At 43.8% G+C, this 18,223-nt stretch overlaps 1 protein-coding gene across 4 annotated transcripts in view; it reads right to left on the bottom strand.

Annotated features, from left to right (window-relative positions):
• LOC103637010 (sugar transporter ERD6-like 6) overlaps positions 1-17,657 on the bottom strand; it is a 33,154-nt gene extending 15,497 nt beyond the window's left edge. The window contains exons 1-17 of one of the 4 annotated variants that reach the window (XM_020542834.3): positions 17,186-17,657; positions 16,999-17,088; positions 16,013-16,072; positions 15,848-15,913; positions 12,789-12,854; positions 12,615-12,690; positions 12,461-12,525; positions 12,285-12,377; positions 12,041-12,121; positions 11,873-11,957; positions 11,383-11,429; positions 11,236-11,298; positions 11,099-11,158; positions 10,888-10,953; positions 10,740-10,799; positions 10,518-10,632; positions 10,326-10,434 (exon numbers count right to left, since the gene is read on the bottom strand). In XM_020542834.3, the coding sequence (XP_020398423.1) occupies positions 10,326-10,434; positions 10,518-10,632; positions 10,740-10,799; positions 10,888-10,953; positions 11,099-11,158; positions 11,236-11,298; positions 11,383-11,429; positions 11,873-11,957; positions 12,041-12,121; positions 12,285-12,377; positions 12,461-12,525; positions 12,615-12,690; positions 12,789-12,854; positions 15,848-15,913; positions 16,013-16,072; positions 16,999-17,088; positions 17,186-17,479 (1,496 nt within the window). In that variant the 5' untranslated portion in view covers positions 17,480-17,657. Of the gene's footprint in view, positions 1-10,009; positions 10,435-10,517; positions 10,633-10,739; positions 10,800-10,887; positions 10,954-11,098; positions 11,159-11,235; positions 11,299-11,382; positions 11,430-11,872; positions 11,958-12,040; positions 12,122-12,284; positions 12,378-12,460; positions 12,526-12,614; positions 12,691-12,788; positions 12,855-15,847; positions 15,914-16,012; positions 16,073-16,998; positions 17,089-17,185 lie in introns of those variants that run through there. The other 3 variants (XM_020542835.1, XM_020542836.2, XM_020542837.2) reach the window with 3 other exon arrangements.
• Between the last annotated feature and the right edge of the window lie 566 nt (positions 17,658-18,223).

The following is an 18,223-nucleotide window of genomic DNA, read 5'->3' as shown; positions in this document are numbered from 1 at the left end:
TGTGTTTCAGAACTACACGCACCTACAACTTCAGCTAAAAATCATTCTTTAAATCATCTTGAGCTGGGCCATAAATAGCAAAAAGGGCCAAAATGAATCCATCCTCTTTGTTTCGAAGTCAGAACTTACAATAGAAATTACCTTCATCAATAGCTCCAATGTCATAAACCCCCGGATTCACCCCTAATATCATCCCTCCTGATCTTCCTCTAGGTGGCATGAGGTGCCAGAGAAAATCGGCGCCACTATAAAAATGTCTCAAAGTAGAATCCAAGAAAGAACTACGGTCTGTCTCCATGAGAGCAATAAAGTCAAGTCTATGTTCTCTAGAAAGGTGAGATAAGTAATTGTCTTTAGCCAAATCCCCTAGACCTCTACAATTCCAAAAAATTCCTTTCATTTTAAACTAATTTTAGAGGGTGTAAATGGCTTTATAGAAGGATGATTAACCTTTCCATTTAAGAAAGACTTGTTTGATTTCTTTCTACGCGGCGCAACGGTAAGCTCACAACATCTATCTAAAGTGCTCAAATCCGACCCATCATCCCACCTATCGAAATGTAGGATAATTCAGCATCTAACTCCGCTTCCTCATCATCAATTAAAGGATTTCTGCTATAGGAAGATGGAGCTACCACGAGCCTATCGATCTCAATATTTTTAATAGCAACCACCAATTGTAACACTTGATTTTCCATACTGCCAAGAGTAATCCCAATATTTTCGCAATTAGAAGTGATTACTTCCGGGTAAAAGGAGATGAAGGAAGACTCACTTAATTCCAGATTACGCTTTGCTGCCAATCGTTGTGCTTTGGTCAAAATATCTTCAACAGTATTAGTCCTCTTCGCACTTATTATGAGATCACCATGATTAATCTTTTCAGTCTTCACTCTCTTAGTAAGAGAATTAGCCACCAGTGCGTCCTGCAATGCTATCATTACTTTGTTATCAGATTGAGCTCTTAAGAAAAGAGCTTGTCTCATATCATCATTTCTCATGTTGGCTTTAATATTAAATTCCTTACATAATACCTGAGAACTGAGCGAGGGACCCCTACAAAGGAATTAACATGTCCTAGATGACTGTCTCTCTCCTGAGTATCTGATTCAAATAACAGAGTAACAGAGTGATCAGATACATGATAGGGAATATTAAACAAAGGAGAAATAGGTAAAATATTCTGGTGATTTAGTAAGTTACCAACAGATTTAATATGACCATCATCCAATTCGATCACAACCTTTGGCTGAGCATAGACATCTTCAACAACCATACCGGCTGCCGCTCCAGCAAGAGATGCAGTCTCATTCAGGAACAAATGACCGGTGGCAGGCCCTGACAAGGTCCACCCAACCTCACCCTGTGACATGCCCGCAAGGGAAGAGCAACTAGGATACTGCTCGAGCCAGGAATTGGACTTCCCATCACCGCTACCACAGCCTGGTGACTGATCAAGAGCACCATGTGTGTGAGTGACAACATACTGATCAACAAAAGGAGAAGTAAGTGCCATCAAGTCTGTCGGCATGCCTAGAGATAGACCTTCTGGTTCAATACCCGTTCTTGCCACTGACCCATTAACAATCTGATTCTCTAGCTGAGACACCATCCCCATGGCACAAGTCCCATCTTCAGGCTTCTTAGAATCACCATGCAAAGAGTTATCTTCCATGACAGTATCTTTAGCTAGCTCCTTCAACTGAAAAGAATCATTTTCATGTTTCTCAGAGAAATCATCTTTGTCTCGATTACTCATGTTATCGTTATCCATCCACTTCCCCTCTATGAGAACCTTATCAACTTTGAAGAAAATCTCATATAACCCTTCATCAACTACTATTTCTGCGGACTCCGAAATATGATTCACATTGGTCACTGCCACCAAAATATGAACCACCCCCATTTTCCTGGTGTAGCGCATATCAACTTTCTGAGTTGCACCCAAAATAGTGCCTATTGCCCACAAAGGAAGAGAGGAGCGGATTTCAAAAGGAACCCCGTAAACATTCACCCAAGCCTTCTACAGATAAGAAATAGGCTCTATTTTTTGATTAACCTCCTGAATCACTAAGATACCTTCTCCTCCCAACGTATGAACATATTTCATAGCAATCATGCGCTGAAGCTCAACACTACACGTAAATGGTACTAGAAAGCCATCTGGATGCTTCTGAACCGACCAATTCCACTTCAACGGTATAAGTCTTGAGAGCTCTGACTTAATGAGATCAGCAGAAACAATACCTTCCTTCAATGTAATGAATGTCGTAACACCATCCGACCTCGGAATTGCACCCTTAGATCCCCAAGTTAGAATTTGGAAGAAACCAGACTCACCGCCCGCAAAACCGCATAGGGCTGCCTGTGGCTTTGGAACATTAAACACCAGGCACACCTGAGGGACATGATTATCTTCACAAATTTCGCAACAAAGATCTTCCCATCTTTTCTTCCCCATGTCTAAAACACCGGGTGCTACCATGACAACCTGTTTTCTAGCCTTCTCAGACTGAACGCCTCTACTATTATTCATAACCGCCCTGTCCACTGAACCAAGTGACATAGTGGGCTCAAGAAAACATCCACCACGTCCCCACCATGCATCGCGACCACGTATCTCCCAGCTACCTCGTCCACAGAAAGACCCACTGCTAGGACCCGAGGGACGTCCATGAACTTGTTGACGCCGATGATCCACCACTCGCCAGCCAGCAGCATTGAAACCATCATTAGCCATAATGCCGGACCGACTTGAGGACGATGTATTGTCCCCAGAAATAACGCCCATCTTGAGAACGTCGGCGTATGTTCTAGACGCAAGAAACGACGGCTGGTAGAAACTGCTCGAATGAACAGTACGCCTAGGTTTTCCAGTGCTGTATAATCTCTGACGAAGAGATTGGATGCCTGGGTGACGGCTGGCGATATGCTGGACGGATTTGAATTTTGGTGAAGTTAAATTGGATTAGATGAATGCCTTTAGTAAATTATTAGGATTATGTTGCATGGATTTCGATTTTGGTAAAGCTAAACTGGATTAGATTGAATGTATGTAGTAAATTGTAAGGATAAGGTTGGATAGGAATAGGAATGTGGTTTTAATTAGATTTCAATTGGATTCATGTGATTGGATATGAATATCCATCCATTCTCTGGTTTATTGATAGTGGATTTGTGGTGCCTATTTCATGACTCTACTGCTTCAGTCATATGCGACCTTTGGATGGTGGAGACGAGCTCACTTTGCGCAGAGCTGGAATGAGTTCCACGACTTCTTGGTCATGGTCCTTATGGAAGTATGTCTCCATCTTCCCTTTTAAGTACATCGGCAGCTAGTTTGCAACACCAATAAATTGTTATGTCACGTAATCGCTGTGCATTAACATTTTAATAAATAATTTGTGTACCGTTTCAACGCAGAGATATTATACTAGTAAACATCAAAACATTAGTTACGGTAGTTGTTTAAACACGTTTCAAACTTCTACAATGAGCAACACAAAGTCTTAAGAGTGTGTTTGGTTTGAGGAATGAAGTGATCCATCTTCTTCTCACTCCTCATTTTTTTATTTGGTTTGTGAAATAGAATGGGTTGATCCATCACCACCCCATTCCTTATAAGCTAATAATTAGTATATACATGAGGAGTGGGTTGATTCCACCAAAATTGATGGAATGAACTTATGATGCATCACCTAATGAAGCATAGAGTGACTCCACAAACTAAACACGCCATAAGTGATTTACAAGGATAGTAGCGATGGGTCCTTCTCACGTCCTCGCAGCTTCAATACTCCTTTTTTTACATGTCACCATAGCTTTGTTCAAAGTCAGTTATTATTTTTCAAACCTTAAAAATAGTCACATTATTCCAAAAATAAATACTGGTACCAAACACCTCAACCCTTTGCCCTTTTTTACCAAGCTCTCGACCATAGTCTCTTCTACCATTTTTATTTTGCTATACTACTAATACTTCTAGTGTAGATTGAAAAGCAGTCACAAAAATACGGTCGATGTTGGTGAGACGGATCCACATGCACACATGTGATATCCTAGCTCCGATGGATTGTGTGATAGCTTAGTCAAATGTTTAATAGGATTGATATAATACTCATACCAACAGAGTGTATCTTCTTTTTCGGAAACCTACCTTAAAAACCTTTGGGTTAAGTGTGCTTCGGCAAGAGCAATCTTAGGACGAGTGATCGACCAAAATATATTCATAGGTGTAAATGAGTGAGAACAAAATATGTACAAAAGTATTGTGTTGGTCTGTGGACTGTGTGCCTTATGATCAGCGAGAGATGATTCTACTGCTCCGACCACCTCCAACCCAAACACGACACCATCGTACCCCTACATCCTCAGGATTTACTATTTGCGTCCAGTCCAATTAGGTTATTCTCGGAGTTTCAAGGAATTTTCATTCTCATTAAATCAAGGTGATGTTTGGTTCACGAATTATAATGTAAATGACAACGGTAATGATTCACACTTGAGTGATAGCGATAATAAGTTTGAATAGGACTATATCTGTTTCTCTAGTGCGGTATCTGATTACTGTTGGGCTTAAACAAACATGGTTTAACGTTATCTATTATCCATCATGTTACAATTATGTGAACCAAATAGAACCTAAATGACATGCTCATAAGCAAACAAGATAACATGACATGCAATTTAATGAAGAGAGATATGAGAGAGTTTCATGGAAGATGAGTAAGTTCCATGGGGATGGAACTCTGAATATGTTGTTTCCTAGAAAAATATTGACATGTCAGTTTTGGAAACAGTGTAATAAAATTATCCATTGAAAATGCCCTTAGTCTATTCTCAGTGGAAGTATCATTTTCATTAAAGGCCTGCCACACCTAAGGTTATATAGGACATATAAAAGTGTGGCAATATTTTCTTAGACATGCCAAGTGTGGTGAAGAATTTGAGCATCCAACATTAGGTAAGTGTGGCAGAAATTATATGGCAATTTTTGGCACCTTAGATATACAACCAATAAGGATGAAAACGAGACGGATACAGCCGGATACAGGGTCATCCCGTATCCTACCCTAATATATTTCTCTCGGATACGGGACCAGATACGGGTAGTTAAGTTTCGGGATGGATACATGACGGGACAGGGTAATAATCCGGACGAGTAAGAAACGGATAATGGATACTACTCGGGTAGGTACTAGATAATTATCGGGTAGTTAGTCCCGATGATATTAATTGTCCAACCATCCAACAAACACATAAATTAAGCAATAAATAATCATGTATATGATAGATCAAATGTAGGAAAGGAAACCAATAAAATTGACATCATGTAGTTCAAAGTTACAAATCACAAGGACATTGTAGAACCAACACCACAATATTAAAAATCCATAAAATATTATAGTTTCACTCAAAAATTGCAAATAAGTTACAAAAACTAATAAACATTTTATACGAAGATAACTCAAGTTCTCATATGAAAATGATAAAGTAAAGTACTAATTATGTTGAAACTTGGATATATATAGTGATTTCACGTGTAACTCATACAAATAAGTGAAAGTGAAATGAAAAAAAACGCGGGCATCTTATAAATCTTATGATCCAAACATTTTTATGGTTATATATGGACATATGTTGTGCCTCCGTAAAATTTCACGATTTTTAGGCTATTTATGTATTATTAAATTCTTGTCATAGAAAATCATCAAAATACAATTAAATCCATGAAATATTGTAGCGTCGATCGAAAATTGAAAATAAGTTACCGATACTAATAAATAGTCTATAAAAGGATAACCTTAAGTTCCCACATGGAGATAACCTTAAGCCCCACGCATAAAAATGATAAAGTCTATTAATTTGATATAAATTTGGACATTATTTCAATGATTTTGACATAAAGATATGTTTAAACAAAAAATTGATATACTACAAAGTTATAGATCTCTTCGAGCTCTACAATTTTTATATAAACTTTATCTTCATCCGATTTCATATGTAAAAGATATGATTTTATAACTATATTATACATAAAAAGAAAAAACGGGTACCCGAATTCCGGGTACCCGTATCCGACCTGAATATCTGGGTATTTACCCGGTAGTCCTCGCTCCGTATCCGACCTGAATCCGAAACTGCGGTATCAAGGTATTACCCGTATCCATCCCGAATATAAAAATACCTGAATCCGTATCCGAAAAAACGGGTATTTGTACTATCCGTATCCGGTACCCGACGGGTATACCCAACCCGTTTTCACCCCTAAATACCAAACAACCCCTAAATGACACGCTGCATAAGTGAACAGGATAATATGATATGCAATTTAATGAAGAGAGATATGAGAGAGTTTCATGGTTGACCCCAATAAACCCTTCTAAATTCGCCCCTGAAGATTACTGTAACACCCTGAATTTGGGGTATAAAATTACTTCTCTAAATGCCTATCAAATTCAGGTGTTGCCCTTTGTCTCTTTCTAGTCTCTCTCTCTTTTCCTTTTGAGTAGAATTAGGTTAATTATGTTAGGGTCTAATTATTTATTTTGTCAAAACTGTGAGTCTTGATTTGTTGCATCATGCTGAGCCTAAATTATTCTTTGAATTGATACACATATTTGAATTGGTTTGAATTTGAAACTTGGTTTGAATTTGATTTGAAATCCATAGAGAAAATAAAAAGAAAATGCATTAAAAATTCCCTCGAAAAAGAAAAACCGAAAGCAGCCCATTAGGCCCAATACAGCCCAGCCAGGCCGCTCGCTCGTGCGCCCGCGTCGCCTGATAGGTGGACCCCACCTGTCAGCGACGACCGCGCACGCGCTCCCTCTCCCTCTCTCCTGCTGCCCGGTGGGACCGGCCTGTCGGCGCCGATCCGTCCGCGCATGCACCCGCTCTTGCTCGCTGCTTGGTGGGACCTCCCTGTCAGCGCTGACCGCCCGTTCGCCCGCTCATCCTCGCTGGTCTGTGGACCCCGCCTGTCAGCCACTGCTCCCTTCCCTAACGCCCCGCTCGCGCTCTCCGTCGTGGACGCGCCCATGACCGCGCGTTTCCCAGCCACGTCCCCTGTGCCCGAGCCCTTTTCTAGAGTCCGCACCCACTCACTCACTCCCCTCGCCCAGTTACGCCCCCAGCCAAACTCCCTCGCTCTCTCTCTCGCTCTGCACACGCGCCCGTGGAGCTCCGACGTGATCCGCCTCCGTTCCGTGGCTGTCGTCGAGCATCTGTTGCGTCTGTTGCCTCGGTGAGCTCCGCATATTCTCCAGCAACGCGGGACACCCTCTGGTTTGCCCCCAGCACCTCGGTTTCGCCCGGTCCGTGCTCATCGATGTTCTCCCCTTGCAGCCGAAGCCCCACTGTCATCGACCTGAGGTCTCCCTGTGTCCCGTCGTTGCTCAAGCACTCTAGACTTTCCTCTCGAGGTGAGCAACCTCCCCATGCCCTTATTTCCCCGTTTGTTTCCCTATCCTTCGCACGATTGCTCGCCGGAGCAAGTCCGCGCCACCATTGGGCCACTCTACCACGGTCCGCGCCCTCTAATGCCCTTGTGCCGATGTTGTGCCCATGGTCATGTTCGCCACACTCCCCTGAACCTCCCTGAGCCCTTCCCGGCACCCCAACGCGCTCGCGCCCTCGTCTCCGGTGGGCCACCGCCGTGGACGCGAGCGGGGCCACCGCTGGCGGCCGAGGGACCTGGCCCGAGCAGGTCGTTAGATCCCAGGCGTCCGTCTGAGATCGGATGGCCCGGATCTAATCAGACCAAATCTAATCCCAACCGCCCGCTTGAGATCCGACCGCTCGGATTTCCCCCTCACCCGTGCCCCTACCACTGGGCCTGGCCTGTCAGTCCCGTTATCCCTTGGTCGTTGACCGCCCTGGCCCATTAGTCAGCGCGCGTTCGCGCGCTCGCCGTGGGATCTGTTCTCGGCCGTCGATATGAGACCTGATGGCTGAGAGCGCCCGATACCCCGTCGTGAGGTAAAATTGTTAAAGAGACCCCGACTTTTTAGAAATCAACCTGTCGTCCCTGGTTTTCGCACGCAGGCCCCTATAATCTTGCAGATTGAACCCTGGACTTTTATTTAATTACATATTTAGGCCTAATTTTGTATTTTAAACTTCAAAACTTGTTTATTTCATATCTTTTGCATATGAACTCCAAATTGAGTTATTCAAATTGCAAAATGTCCATAGGATTATTCTCTGTCCAAATAAATTATGATCATTCGCTGTCTGCCCATCCTAATTTTATGCCTAGGCTATAGGTTAGTTTATGTAATAGTTTATTTACTTAATAAGATAAATAAAAAGGAAACCCTAATGGTAATTAGATGTTTAACCTTGTGAGACTAATAATATGTAATGTATGGATTTATCCCTGGTATAACTTTTGTGTCTCATTAAAATAAGTGGAATCGAAAATATGTAATTATGGAGATGGACAACATTTAGAGAATAACAAAATTCTAAATGTGTTAGTTCACCCTATAGCCTAAACTACCTCTTAAGTTTATATTGTTCTTATGAGATGCGTTCACTTGTTTGTACATGATTGGTGTGTTATTCATTTGTCTTTATCCAAATGTATTAAACGCATGATCACTTTGTTTAGACGACGAGCAGTCCATGGTTCCTGAGTGGGTTGCCAAAGACCTTCCTGAGCAACAACCTGGTGAAGGCAAGTGTCCTTTGACCTACTATGTCCTACTTACTTTATAATTCACCGTCCCGCATTACATTATTGAAATCTAAGGATTAACTAGTCTGTATTTACTTTTTCCTTGTTACCTTTTTGGGTTACTATGGTTAGCTTTATGCTTTTGCTTTAACTTAATCAGCGAACATGATGTGAATATTTATGATACGATGTTGTTATCCTGATTATGATCTTGTTATACTTTAGGGGACTCAGGCTGTTTCCTGAGTACCTCTCCGTAAGGACCTGTTCGTTGAGTGACCACCCGGGATAACAGTGCAACCATGAGGGTGGAATGGAACATCCTTTGCTGAATAATTAGATGAACCTAGGGGTGCAGTTGGCTTTGCCAAAGGGCCATCAATGGGAGTCGGGGCATAGTGCTCGCTCTGCTAAGGGTGGGTGCCGAGGTTCATTCGATTTGGTTTTGTTAGTCACCCACCTTAGGGAGGTGTACTGTGTTTGTACGACTGGCGAAATCTAACAAGCAGTTATGCACCAGGGGAGTCTTTGTAAAGGCTACATAGTGATACCCTACCAGGCCACCTAGGTAGTGGTCAATGGGGAGTAGCGCTCTCTGGGTAGAAAGGGAATCACGACTCGTGGGTAAAGTGTGCAACCTCTATAGAGTGTTAGAAACTGGTATATCAATCGTGCCCACGGTTAGCAGCCTTAGGATCGTCTTTGATTAGAAGAACTTTGGATACTCATATGATGATGATTAATATTGATGGTTATAATTCTGGTCTCTGGTATTTCCTCTTGGAGGGAGTACTTTTGGGTAATAACTGGGTTTATTACTAAATTTTGGCTCTACTATTAGTAATAAATACTTGACCAACTAAAAGCAACTGCTTAACCTTAACTCCACATATAGCCAATCCACTTTACCCAAACAGGACATTTGCTAAGTACGTTGATGTGTACTCACCTTGCTTTAAAACCACCCCACCCTAGGCTGTCCCCACTGTATTCAGTGCTCAGGAGGAGATGCAGGCAACGTGGAGGACTTTGAGGAGTTCCAGGACTGCGATGAGTTTTAGTTATGTTAGTGGCAAACCCCCAGTCAGCTGCCTGTGAAGGCCATATCTGCTACGTTTCATATTCCGCACTTTGATGATATTAATGACAATGTTATGTTAATGACCATGTGGATGTTTTCGACATCTTGATGTAATAAAGTACTTATTCCGCTATTTATTTTGAGCAATGTGTGATGATGTCCAACTATGTAATCGTTATGTACGTGAGTTTCTGATCCTGGCACATACATGGTTCGCATTCAGTTTGCCTTCTAAAAATGGGTGTGACAATTACCTTGTGCAAAAATTATTTATTGGCTTCTATACACATTCGTTGGTCGACTATTTCGATCCTCGATTGATTCAACAAATGTTAAGTAATGGATCTAGGGACATCTTCTTTTACATCCTCGTACATATATTTGAGTAATATTTTTATAAAATTTCAATATTTATAGTTTTTCTTACGAAAACAATAGCAAATTCCATTTAAACACTAAAATTGCTAAATGACATTGATTATGCTATATTTCACTATATTTTCTTATAGATCCTAGAGGATGTGCCACGCTATTTGCATATAAAGATGAAATGCTAGAGCTCACTGGAAGAACCATTGTATCTCCTCGAGGGTTTTTCCCTTTGTCTCTGGCACCCAAAGGATGACGAAGACGACCGTGAAAGCACTCACCATCATGTACAAGGCAAATGTACCTGCACAATTTGAAAACAAAGGTAACCTGTCATATGGTTGGGTAGTTCATAAACGATCGACCAACACAAATGTATATATGGACCTGCAGCACTCCAACTTAGAAGCAAATTTGCTGTCATTGTTATTCCAAAGGATGTCAGCCAGTTGGCAAGGGTGGCAAAGCTTCCTGCCACGCTATTGATGCTAACAGGAAGGATCTGTCAATATGCAAAGTTTTGAGAATGAGCTTTCATTCAGCATCCTTTCAACATGTGCATGAGGCTTACTATGAGCTAAATTAGCTATATGTGATAAGGTACTATACCTCAGCCATTATGATCCATGGAATGGCACCCATACCAAAGGAGTAAGCAGTGACACAAGCCTAAACGAAGTATTTGGGAGAAAATTATGGTACATGTTTGAAATTTAAAAACCAATGTTTAGATAAAATTTGTAATCGACATACTTACCAAGACACCAATCAAAGACACCATACTTAAGGTGTTACCCAAGTCAGAGTCATGTGAAATGTTGCCCTGAAATGAATAACCCATGACAAGAAAGAAGAATATTCAGTGAAATGAGTTGTGAGATGCTGCAACAGCACTGCGTGTCAAAATGTACATAAACCATGAATTGATCAGTATACTAGATTACTATTGCAAAGAAAGTTGAACTTACCTTGATGTAAAATACAACAGCAACCGTGAGCAAGCTTAGAGTCATCCCAGACGAAGAAATCTATAATTTGAAGTGACATTAAGTTAAGCTACAGAAGACCCCAAAAATTAGTGGCTTTAGAGGGTAGAAGAAGTTACAATAAGAAGGATTCTCCGTCCAGCTCTGTCCAAGATCTTGGTTGTAACAACACTAGCAAGAACCTGATGGAATGTCGTCAGAAGATCAATAAAATAACAGAGAGAGAGAGAGACTAGATCAGGCCTATCTAGTTATTAGGTACTTGCCCCAATAGCTCCAAGTACACATGTGTCCAAGTTACTGTTCTTGAGCCCTAGAGAACATTGATTGTTAGAAAACTCAAACTTAAAATAAATTCAACCAGCAATGTTGTATATAAATATAGGGGACAACTTGCAATAAACAATAAAATGGTAGCATTCATCGAAGCAGATAATGGTAAACCATGTTACAACTTATTGGGGCACAAATATATTATCTTTTTAGACCATATTATAATGTGTTAGGACTTGGGAAAACTAAGGTAAGTTTACTCCATTTTAGGCTAGAGGCCCTTTCGCCACTTTCCATTTTGACTCTTTTGATATTTTTAATATACTACACTATTCCAGTATATGTAAAATAAATATTGACAAACAGTTCCCTATGTCCCTACTGCTCTAGTTAAATTTGTATGGAACAAAAGTCCTTTGCTAAATATATGATGACCAACTAGTAAATGAAAATTACAAGCCAGTAAACAACTGCATAGCTTACCTGCAGCTTTGAAGATGCTACCTGAATAAAAGATTATGCCATTCATTCCACTTAGCTGTTGCAATACAAGTAAGCCTGTTGCTAGCTGCGAGAGGTTGCAGCATTGTCAACTTACAAAATGTGATTACTAATTTGGTCCTAGATAAGAAGATATAGTTGCAAACTTACAATTATGGGAGTTCGGTATTTCTTTTGGTTCAACTCTAGAAAACGTATTGTACCACTTTTGTTTGTTGATGTTACAACTACCTGTATAAAGCTAAAAAGTTGGTGCCATCATTGATTCCAAAAGAATGGAGCACATGGATCCATGCACCAAATGTTAAAGGAAATATTAAGAATACACAAAGTGAAGATTCTTTTCAAATAAAATGTATCCAACTATTTTAGATGAATGGAAGCATGTGCATGCCTTTATATCATTCACTTCTGCAGTTGTGTCAGCGTCTATCCCCCTCAAAACTTGTAGAGAAGTCTCACACTCATCCATCATATTCATCCTTGCCTATGGATATAAGGAGCAAAATGGGCATTGGAGATTGCAATCTAGCATGATCATTTAGAGTTAATTATCCAACTAGTGTGTACCAGCCATCTTGGAGATTCCGGAATGAAGAATAGGCCAGGTATCAATAGTAGGCAGGGCAAGGTTCCTACAAGTGTGACATTGTAGAAAGTTGAAATGCAAACCAAGAGCAACAACAAGAGGAGGAGGTTTATTTATGTATGAGGGTTTAATTGCCTATTAACGCAAGAAGCCTCCAAGGAAAAAACAAGCCAAGCACATAGGCAAGCATGGCACCAAAGGTTATAGACAACTGTAGAGTGAACAATTGCATGGTCATGGCAACATCAAGAAAGACAAGTGTTTTTTTCATCATGAAAAAACATAAGATGCTTGTGGGTACGGACAAACCGGGTTTACGACGCCAAGAGCTCCTCTCATGTTTTGTGGAGATATCTCTGCTATGTATACTGGTACCTAGTGGCACAAAATGCACAGACCAAAGTTAGCATATGATATTGTTAGACACGTGTGTTACAGTTGTAATGGGACAGGTACAACCCATATATGTTTTCCATCTGTTAATATAGCTCCTCAAACCGTGGGTTTCATTTGCTCCAACATGGTATCTAGCCAAATATTCCATTCTCTTCTCTCTTCCCTCCCCCCTACCTGCACTAAGGTGCCACTAGCCACCCATGGCTTGCCCCCATCGGTGGTTGGTCATCATTGCTAGTTCCCCCTGGCCACCCCTCCCCAAATGAATGCCTTCATGGCGATGACCTATCTTCCCAAAGGCGTGCTACCCATGTCTGCTCCCCCCGCACGTGGCGCACATGGCCGTTGCTGGCTAGATCTCTTCTCTGCACGCGGGGCACATGTCATCCTGCCATTGACTAGGTCACCCCTTCCCCTACATGGTGCAAACGTCATCACCCATCTAGCCATCACTGATGGCATGACCGTCTTCTTGCCTACTCTCTTCTTCGACACTCGCCAATGCATTCGTCATCTTAGTGGATGGTCATCCCGTGCTCGTCATGCCTTCTATCTACTCTTGCTCCACCAGCATAACTTGCCTGGTGCATGTGATCGGGTCTCCTCCACTCACCCCTGCCAATGCTCCACAAATGCTCCATGAACATGCCACCTCTAGTACCTGCGAACGGTCCACCGACATTCGCTGTACTCGCCAACCTCGCCTGCTATAGTTGGTCAGCCACATTGGGTCTCTACAACCCTATGCTTCCCTCCCCAACATCATCGGCAACCCTAGAACCATCTGTAGTTCTCCCCATGGCGCCTGCACCATTAGGATTCATCTCTTCGCCCAGCGTGCATGGCCGCAAGGGCCTCGTCCTCCTAATCTGCACATGCAAGACCCTTAGGGCAGTGGTCATGCCCATTTTCCACTCAAGGCCCAGTTCCTTGGTAACCAGGAGGCCCACTCCCTCCACCTTGATGCCCCATTCCATTTGTTCTCCCAGGTGGACCTCTCTATCACTGAGTACTGCCACTAGATGAAAGCATGGCAGACTCCCTGTGCGATCTAGGTGAACCTATCTCTGACCACACATCCTCCACCTTCTACATGGTCTTAGTTGGCGCTATGACCACCTAAAGGCCTTCATCAAGCGGTCCGTGGAATTCCCCTCCTTCCATGATGTCAACAATGAGATACTTCTCAAGGATCTCATGCTGGATGCCAAGTCCCACGCATCCGCCTGACGCTCTATGATGCGTCCTTGAAAACTCAGTGTGCGCTCTGCATGCCCTTCGATCGCTCTCACTACTCCTAAAGCTTCTCGTTAGGCTACTAGCTCTAGCGATGGTCACCATCTCCGCACACAATAGCCACGAGGGCACTGGCCTCCCTATGGTGGCCTCACGGTCGTGGGGGTGGTCCTGTGTGGCCATCCTTCTATAAACCTTGGACTACGACCATCTCCATGTGGCCAAGCCTGACCCAGGGTGCTTCCTTGTCGTGTCTACCCCAGCTAGCTCTACTAACCACGTCTACTTCGATGCTCCACCGCCTTCAGCGTCCCCTCTTCCACACTCGTCGTCGACTCTACCTCTCCTCTCGCTCAGGGGACCTCTGCCTCCATCATTCCCTAGGGATGGTGGTTGGGATGAAGTCTCCCTCACCAACTCATTCAACACCATTGCATTGACACCGCCTCTCACCTTGCCCGATTAGGTGGTCGACTCCAGGGCCTCCTACCACACCACTCCTGATGCCGACATGTTATCTCACTCCCACCCTCCTCATACATCCATTCCATCCTCTATTATTATGGGGAACGATTCCACCCTCCTGGTTTTCCTTTGCACTCAAAGCCCGATACTTTCACTACTCTTTCACACTCCTTTGCTTGGGTTTCCACATAGTTCGGTTGCCCAATTCGTGCTATCTAGTGCGGCAAGTTCAACCACTCCTCCTCCCGCTCTTTCTTCCTTTCTCATAGATTAGTGAGATTTTTACAAGTCCTAATTCACCCCCCCTCTTAGGCGTCCATGTTCCTTTTAAAGGCCTTCGATGATGACTGTGTCCTAGTCAGTGATGTGAAGGCCTACCAGAGCCTCGTTGGGGCTCTCCAATACATCGCCTTCACCTGGCCCAACATCGCCTACGCAGTCCACCAGGTGTGCCTTCACATAATCACATGCATACCCCGTGGGAGCCTCACCTCACCGTTGGAAAGTGGATTATTCACTACCTCCGCGTCATCCTCAACTACAACATTCTTTTTCGGCCCTTTTTTTGACTTCTGAGCTAATCGTCTACACCGACATTGGTTGAGATGGTTGCCCCGACATGCGCCGGTCCACCTATTGCTATGATGTGTTTCTAGGTGCCAACCTCATCTCTTTGTCCTTGCAGCGCTAGCCCGTTATCTCTCGCTCCAGCGCTAAGCCCGAGTATCGCACTATGGCCAACGTCGTGGTCGAGGCGTCCTAGCTTCATGAGCTACTCAAGGAGCTCTACAATCCCTCGCGCGTGCCACACTCGTCTACCGCGACAAAGTCTACGGGTCTACCTCTCCACTAGCCACATGCAACACAAGTGCACGAAGCACGTGGAGATCGATCTCCATTTCGTCCACGAGTGTGTCACTTTCGGCGATGTTCATGTCCTCCGCGTCTCGGCCACTTCGCAGTTCACCGACATCTTAACTAAGGGACTCTTTTCTATGGTGTTCTCGGAGTTTCGGTGCAGTCTCTGCCTAGAGCTGTGAATGCGAAGGGTGTATTACAGTTGTAATGGGCTAGACCCGGTCTATATATGTTCACTATCTATTAATACAGCTCCCCAAAACTAGTTGTGGTTAGGGTTTCATTTCCTCCAACAGATTTAACCACCAGCCGCCCACGCTCTCCAATTGATCTTCTGCCAATGAAATTAGACTTCACAGGGATTGATCTCAGAGTATGCGTAATAACCAGGCATGGAGTTTTATCAAACTAACCACATAGGAAATGACACCGACACCGAATCCTTCCAGCAGCCTCCCCATGTACAGAAACGAAGTGTCCTGCAGAGCAAAGTAGACATCGACAGCCATCAAAGCCGATGTTGTCATCTGTGAAGACAATGAGTGGAAATAAACAGACACACGTAGCGCCATACGTACTCTGGCCAGGGAGATTGCGAGCCAGCCCATAATGTTCGGAACCGCCGCAATCATCAGTGACTGCAAAAGAGAGCACCACAGCTTAGGATTCAGTGAATCCGTCACCGTCGATCTCTGGTCGTTAAGGCGGGCTGTTTGGTTCAGCTTTTTTCTGACCAGCTTTTCTAAAAATCTGGCTGTGGGGAGAATCTGGCTGTGGAGAGAACCTGAGTATCATTACGATTACGTGTGGAGGAAGATAAAGTTGTTCATAAGGCTCAGGATCTTGAAAGTGACGGATTCCTACTATTACAACGACTCAACCGATTATGTGTTTATGTTGATTTTAGATGGTTTTTACCATAACGAATTTTATAAAAGCTGGCTGAAAAGCTAAGCGTTTGGCAGTCCGCAGCAGCTTTTAGTGGCCAGAAGCTGGTAGAAGCCGAAACAAACAGGCACGACGTCCGATGAAAAGCTCAGTCTCTAACCGATCGATTGAGTTTTCTTGTCAACGCGGATGAAAGAGCGCGAGAGTGAGAGCATGCAATCGTTTTCTTATCAGTTATTACTGGCTAAAAAAGCGCCAAAGATCTCTTAATCTACACTATATTTTTTTGGTTTACAAAATCACCAGAAACAAAACAAAACAAAAATACAAGCAGCATAGACCACGAAATAGTGTGTGCGGCTAGCCCGGCTAGTGAGCAGTGGGACTGTGGGGTTCAATCAACCTGCGCGTATCAAATTGCACCTTAATCAAATTTCAGTACTACGTAGTACGTACAAGTAGGGTCTGTTTGGTACAGTTTTCTTTAAGAAATTTTCTAGAAATCTGGATTTGTAGATAATTTATATGTCATAAGAATTTGAATACTATGGGGCGAAAGCGACAGAATCCTTCACGTTGATTTTAGTGATTTTGCTGAAAAGTAAAATATTTGTCGGAAATTTAACCTGAAACATACAACCCATAGTCTGCGCAGAGCTGTGGTTTGAGTTCTCACCCCTCTGCGGCCGACGTACTTGGCCATCTGGCCGCTGGCGATCGCCCCGACCATGGCGCCCACGTTGGACAGCGAGCCGAACGCCGAGAACTGCGGGTGCGACGGAGCTCCGTCAATCATTTGCTCGTTCGATTTTGAGACCGAGCCGAGCGTGAAGTGCAGAGGCTGCAGCCAGGAGGTACGGTACCTCGGAGATGGAGAGGTTAAGGTCCCGGGTGACGCCGTCCTGCGCTGGCGAGGAGTACCCGGTGGTGAAGCCGAACTGGATGGGGCCGAGCGCGACGACCAGCGTGCAGAGCAGCGCGGGCACGTGGTGGGTCGGCCGCAGCGCGGCGGCCTTGGACGAGGTGCCGGCAGCGGCGGCGCTGAGGCCGGACGGGTGCGCCGTGCTCGTACCTTTCCGGAACCAGCCCCCGCCCCTGGCCGCCTTCGGCAGCAGCGGCTTCTGCAGCGCGCCGCCGTGGTCGCCGTCGCTCGCCATGGGCGCCGCGCTCGCTCGCCGGACCCGCCACCACGAGCACGACGATCACCAGGCAGTGGGTGGGTCTGGCCGGCCGGCTGAGTGGGAGGCACGGAGGAAGAGGAATCGGAGAGGCCGGCCGGCTGAGCTAGAGGCGAGCGCAGAAACCCCGCCGAGAAGTTTTTAAAGCTACTCGGGCGCATGGAAGTTTTTAAAGCTACCTGGGACCTAAAATACCGGAAGAGATTGAAGCTTAAAATCCTGTTTTTATCTAAAATTGAATAAGAAGTGTATTTTAGCCTCTTCAATATTTTTCTAGTTTTGTGGCTTTTAAACTAGCCCTAGGTGTGTTGAGGCACAGCGAGAGTACCCGAACCGACAGCAGCTCGAGGCCAGATTTGAATTGAAAATCAACTAGTATTTAACACAACGTGTGGAGATTCCTCACAAACAGGATTGAGTTATAAGAAAGACATATGTGACACTCAAGTTTGATTTTTAGATGACTTGAGAGGGGTTGAGTGCAACACTTGACCAAAAGAGGTCACCACAACATGGAGTAAGCATTGGTCGAACCACGGTAAAAATCGTTGTCACTTGTCTCTTTACTTTCTTGTGATTATTGTCTTCTTGAGTTCTCGTATTCACTTGAAATATTGTTGCTAGTTTAATATTCATCTTAAGTGAGCAATCAAGTGAAGAGTTCTCATCTCTCTTCTCTCTATTGTCCATCTTGGTTCTGGTTTACTCTAACTCACATTATAG

The sequence above is a fragment of the Zea mays genome, chromosome 8, assembly GCF_902167145.1.
Source record: "Zea mays cultivar B73 chromosome 8, Zm-B73-REFERENCE-NAM-5.0, whole genome shotgun sequence".
NCBI classification, from domain to species: Eukaryota; Viridiplantae; Streptophyta; class Magnoliopsida; order Poales; family Poaceae; genus Zea; species Zea mays.
The sequence above is the reverse complement of the archived record's forward strand: the minus strand, read 5'-3'. Positions and strand labels throughout refer to the sequence as shown.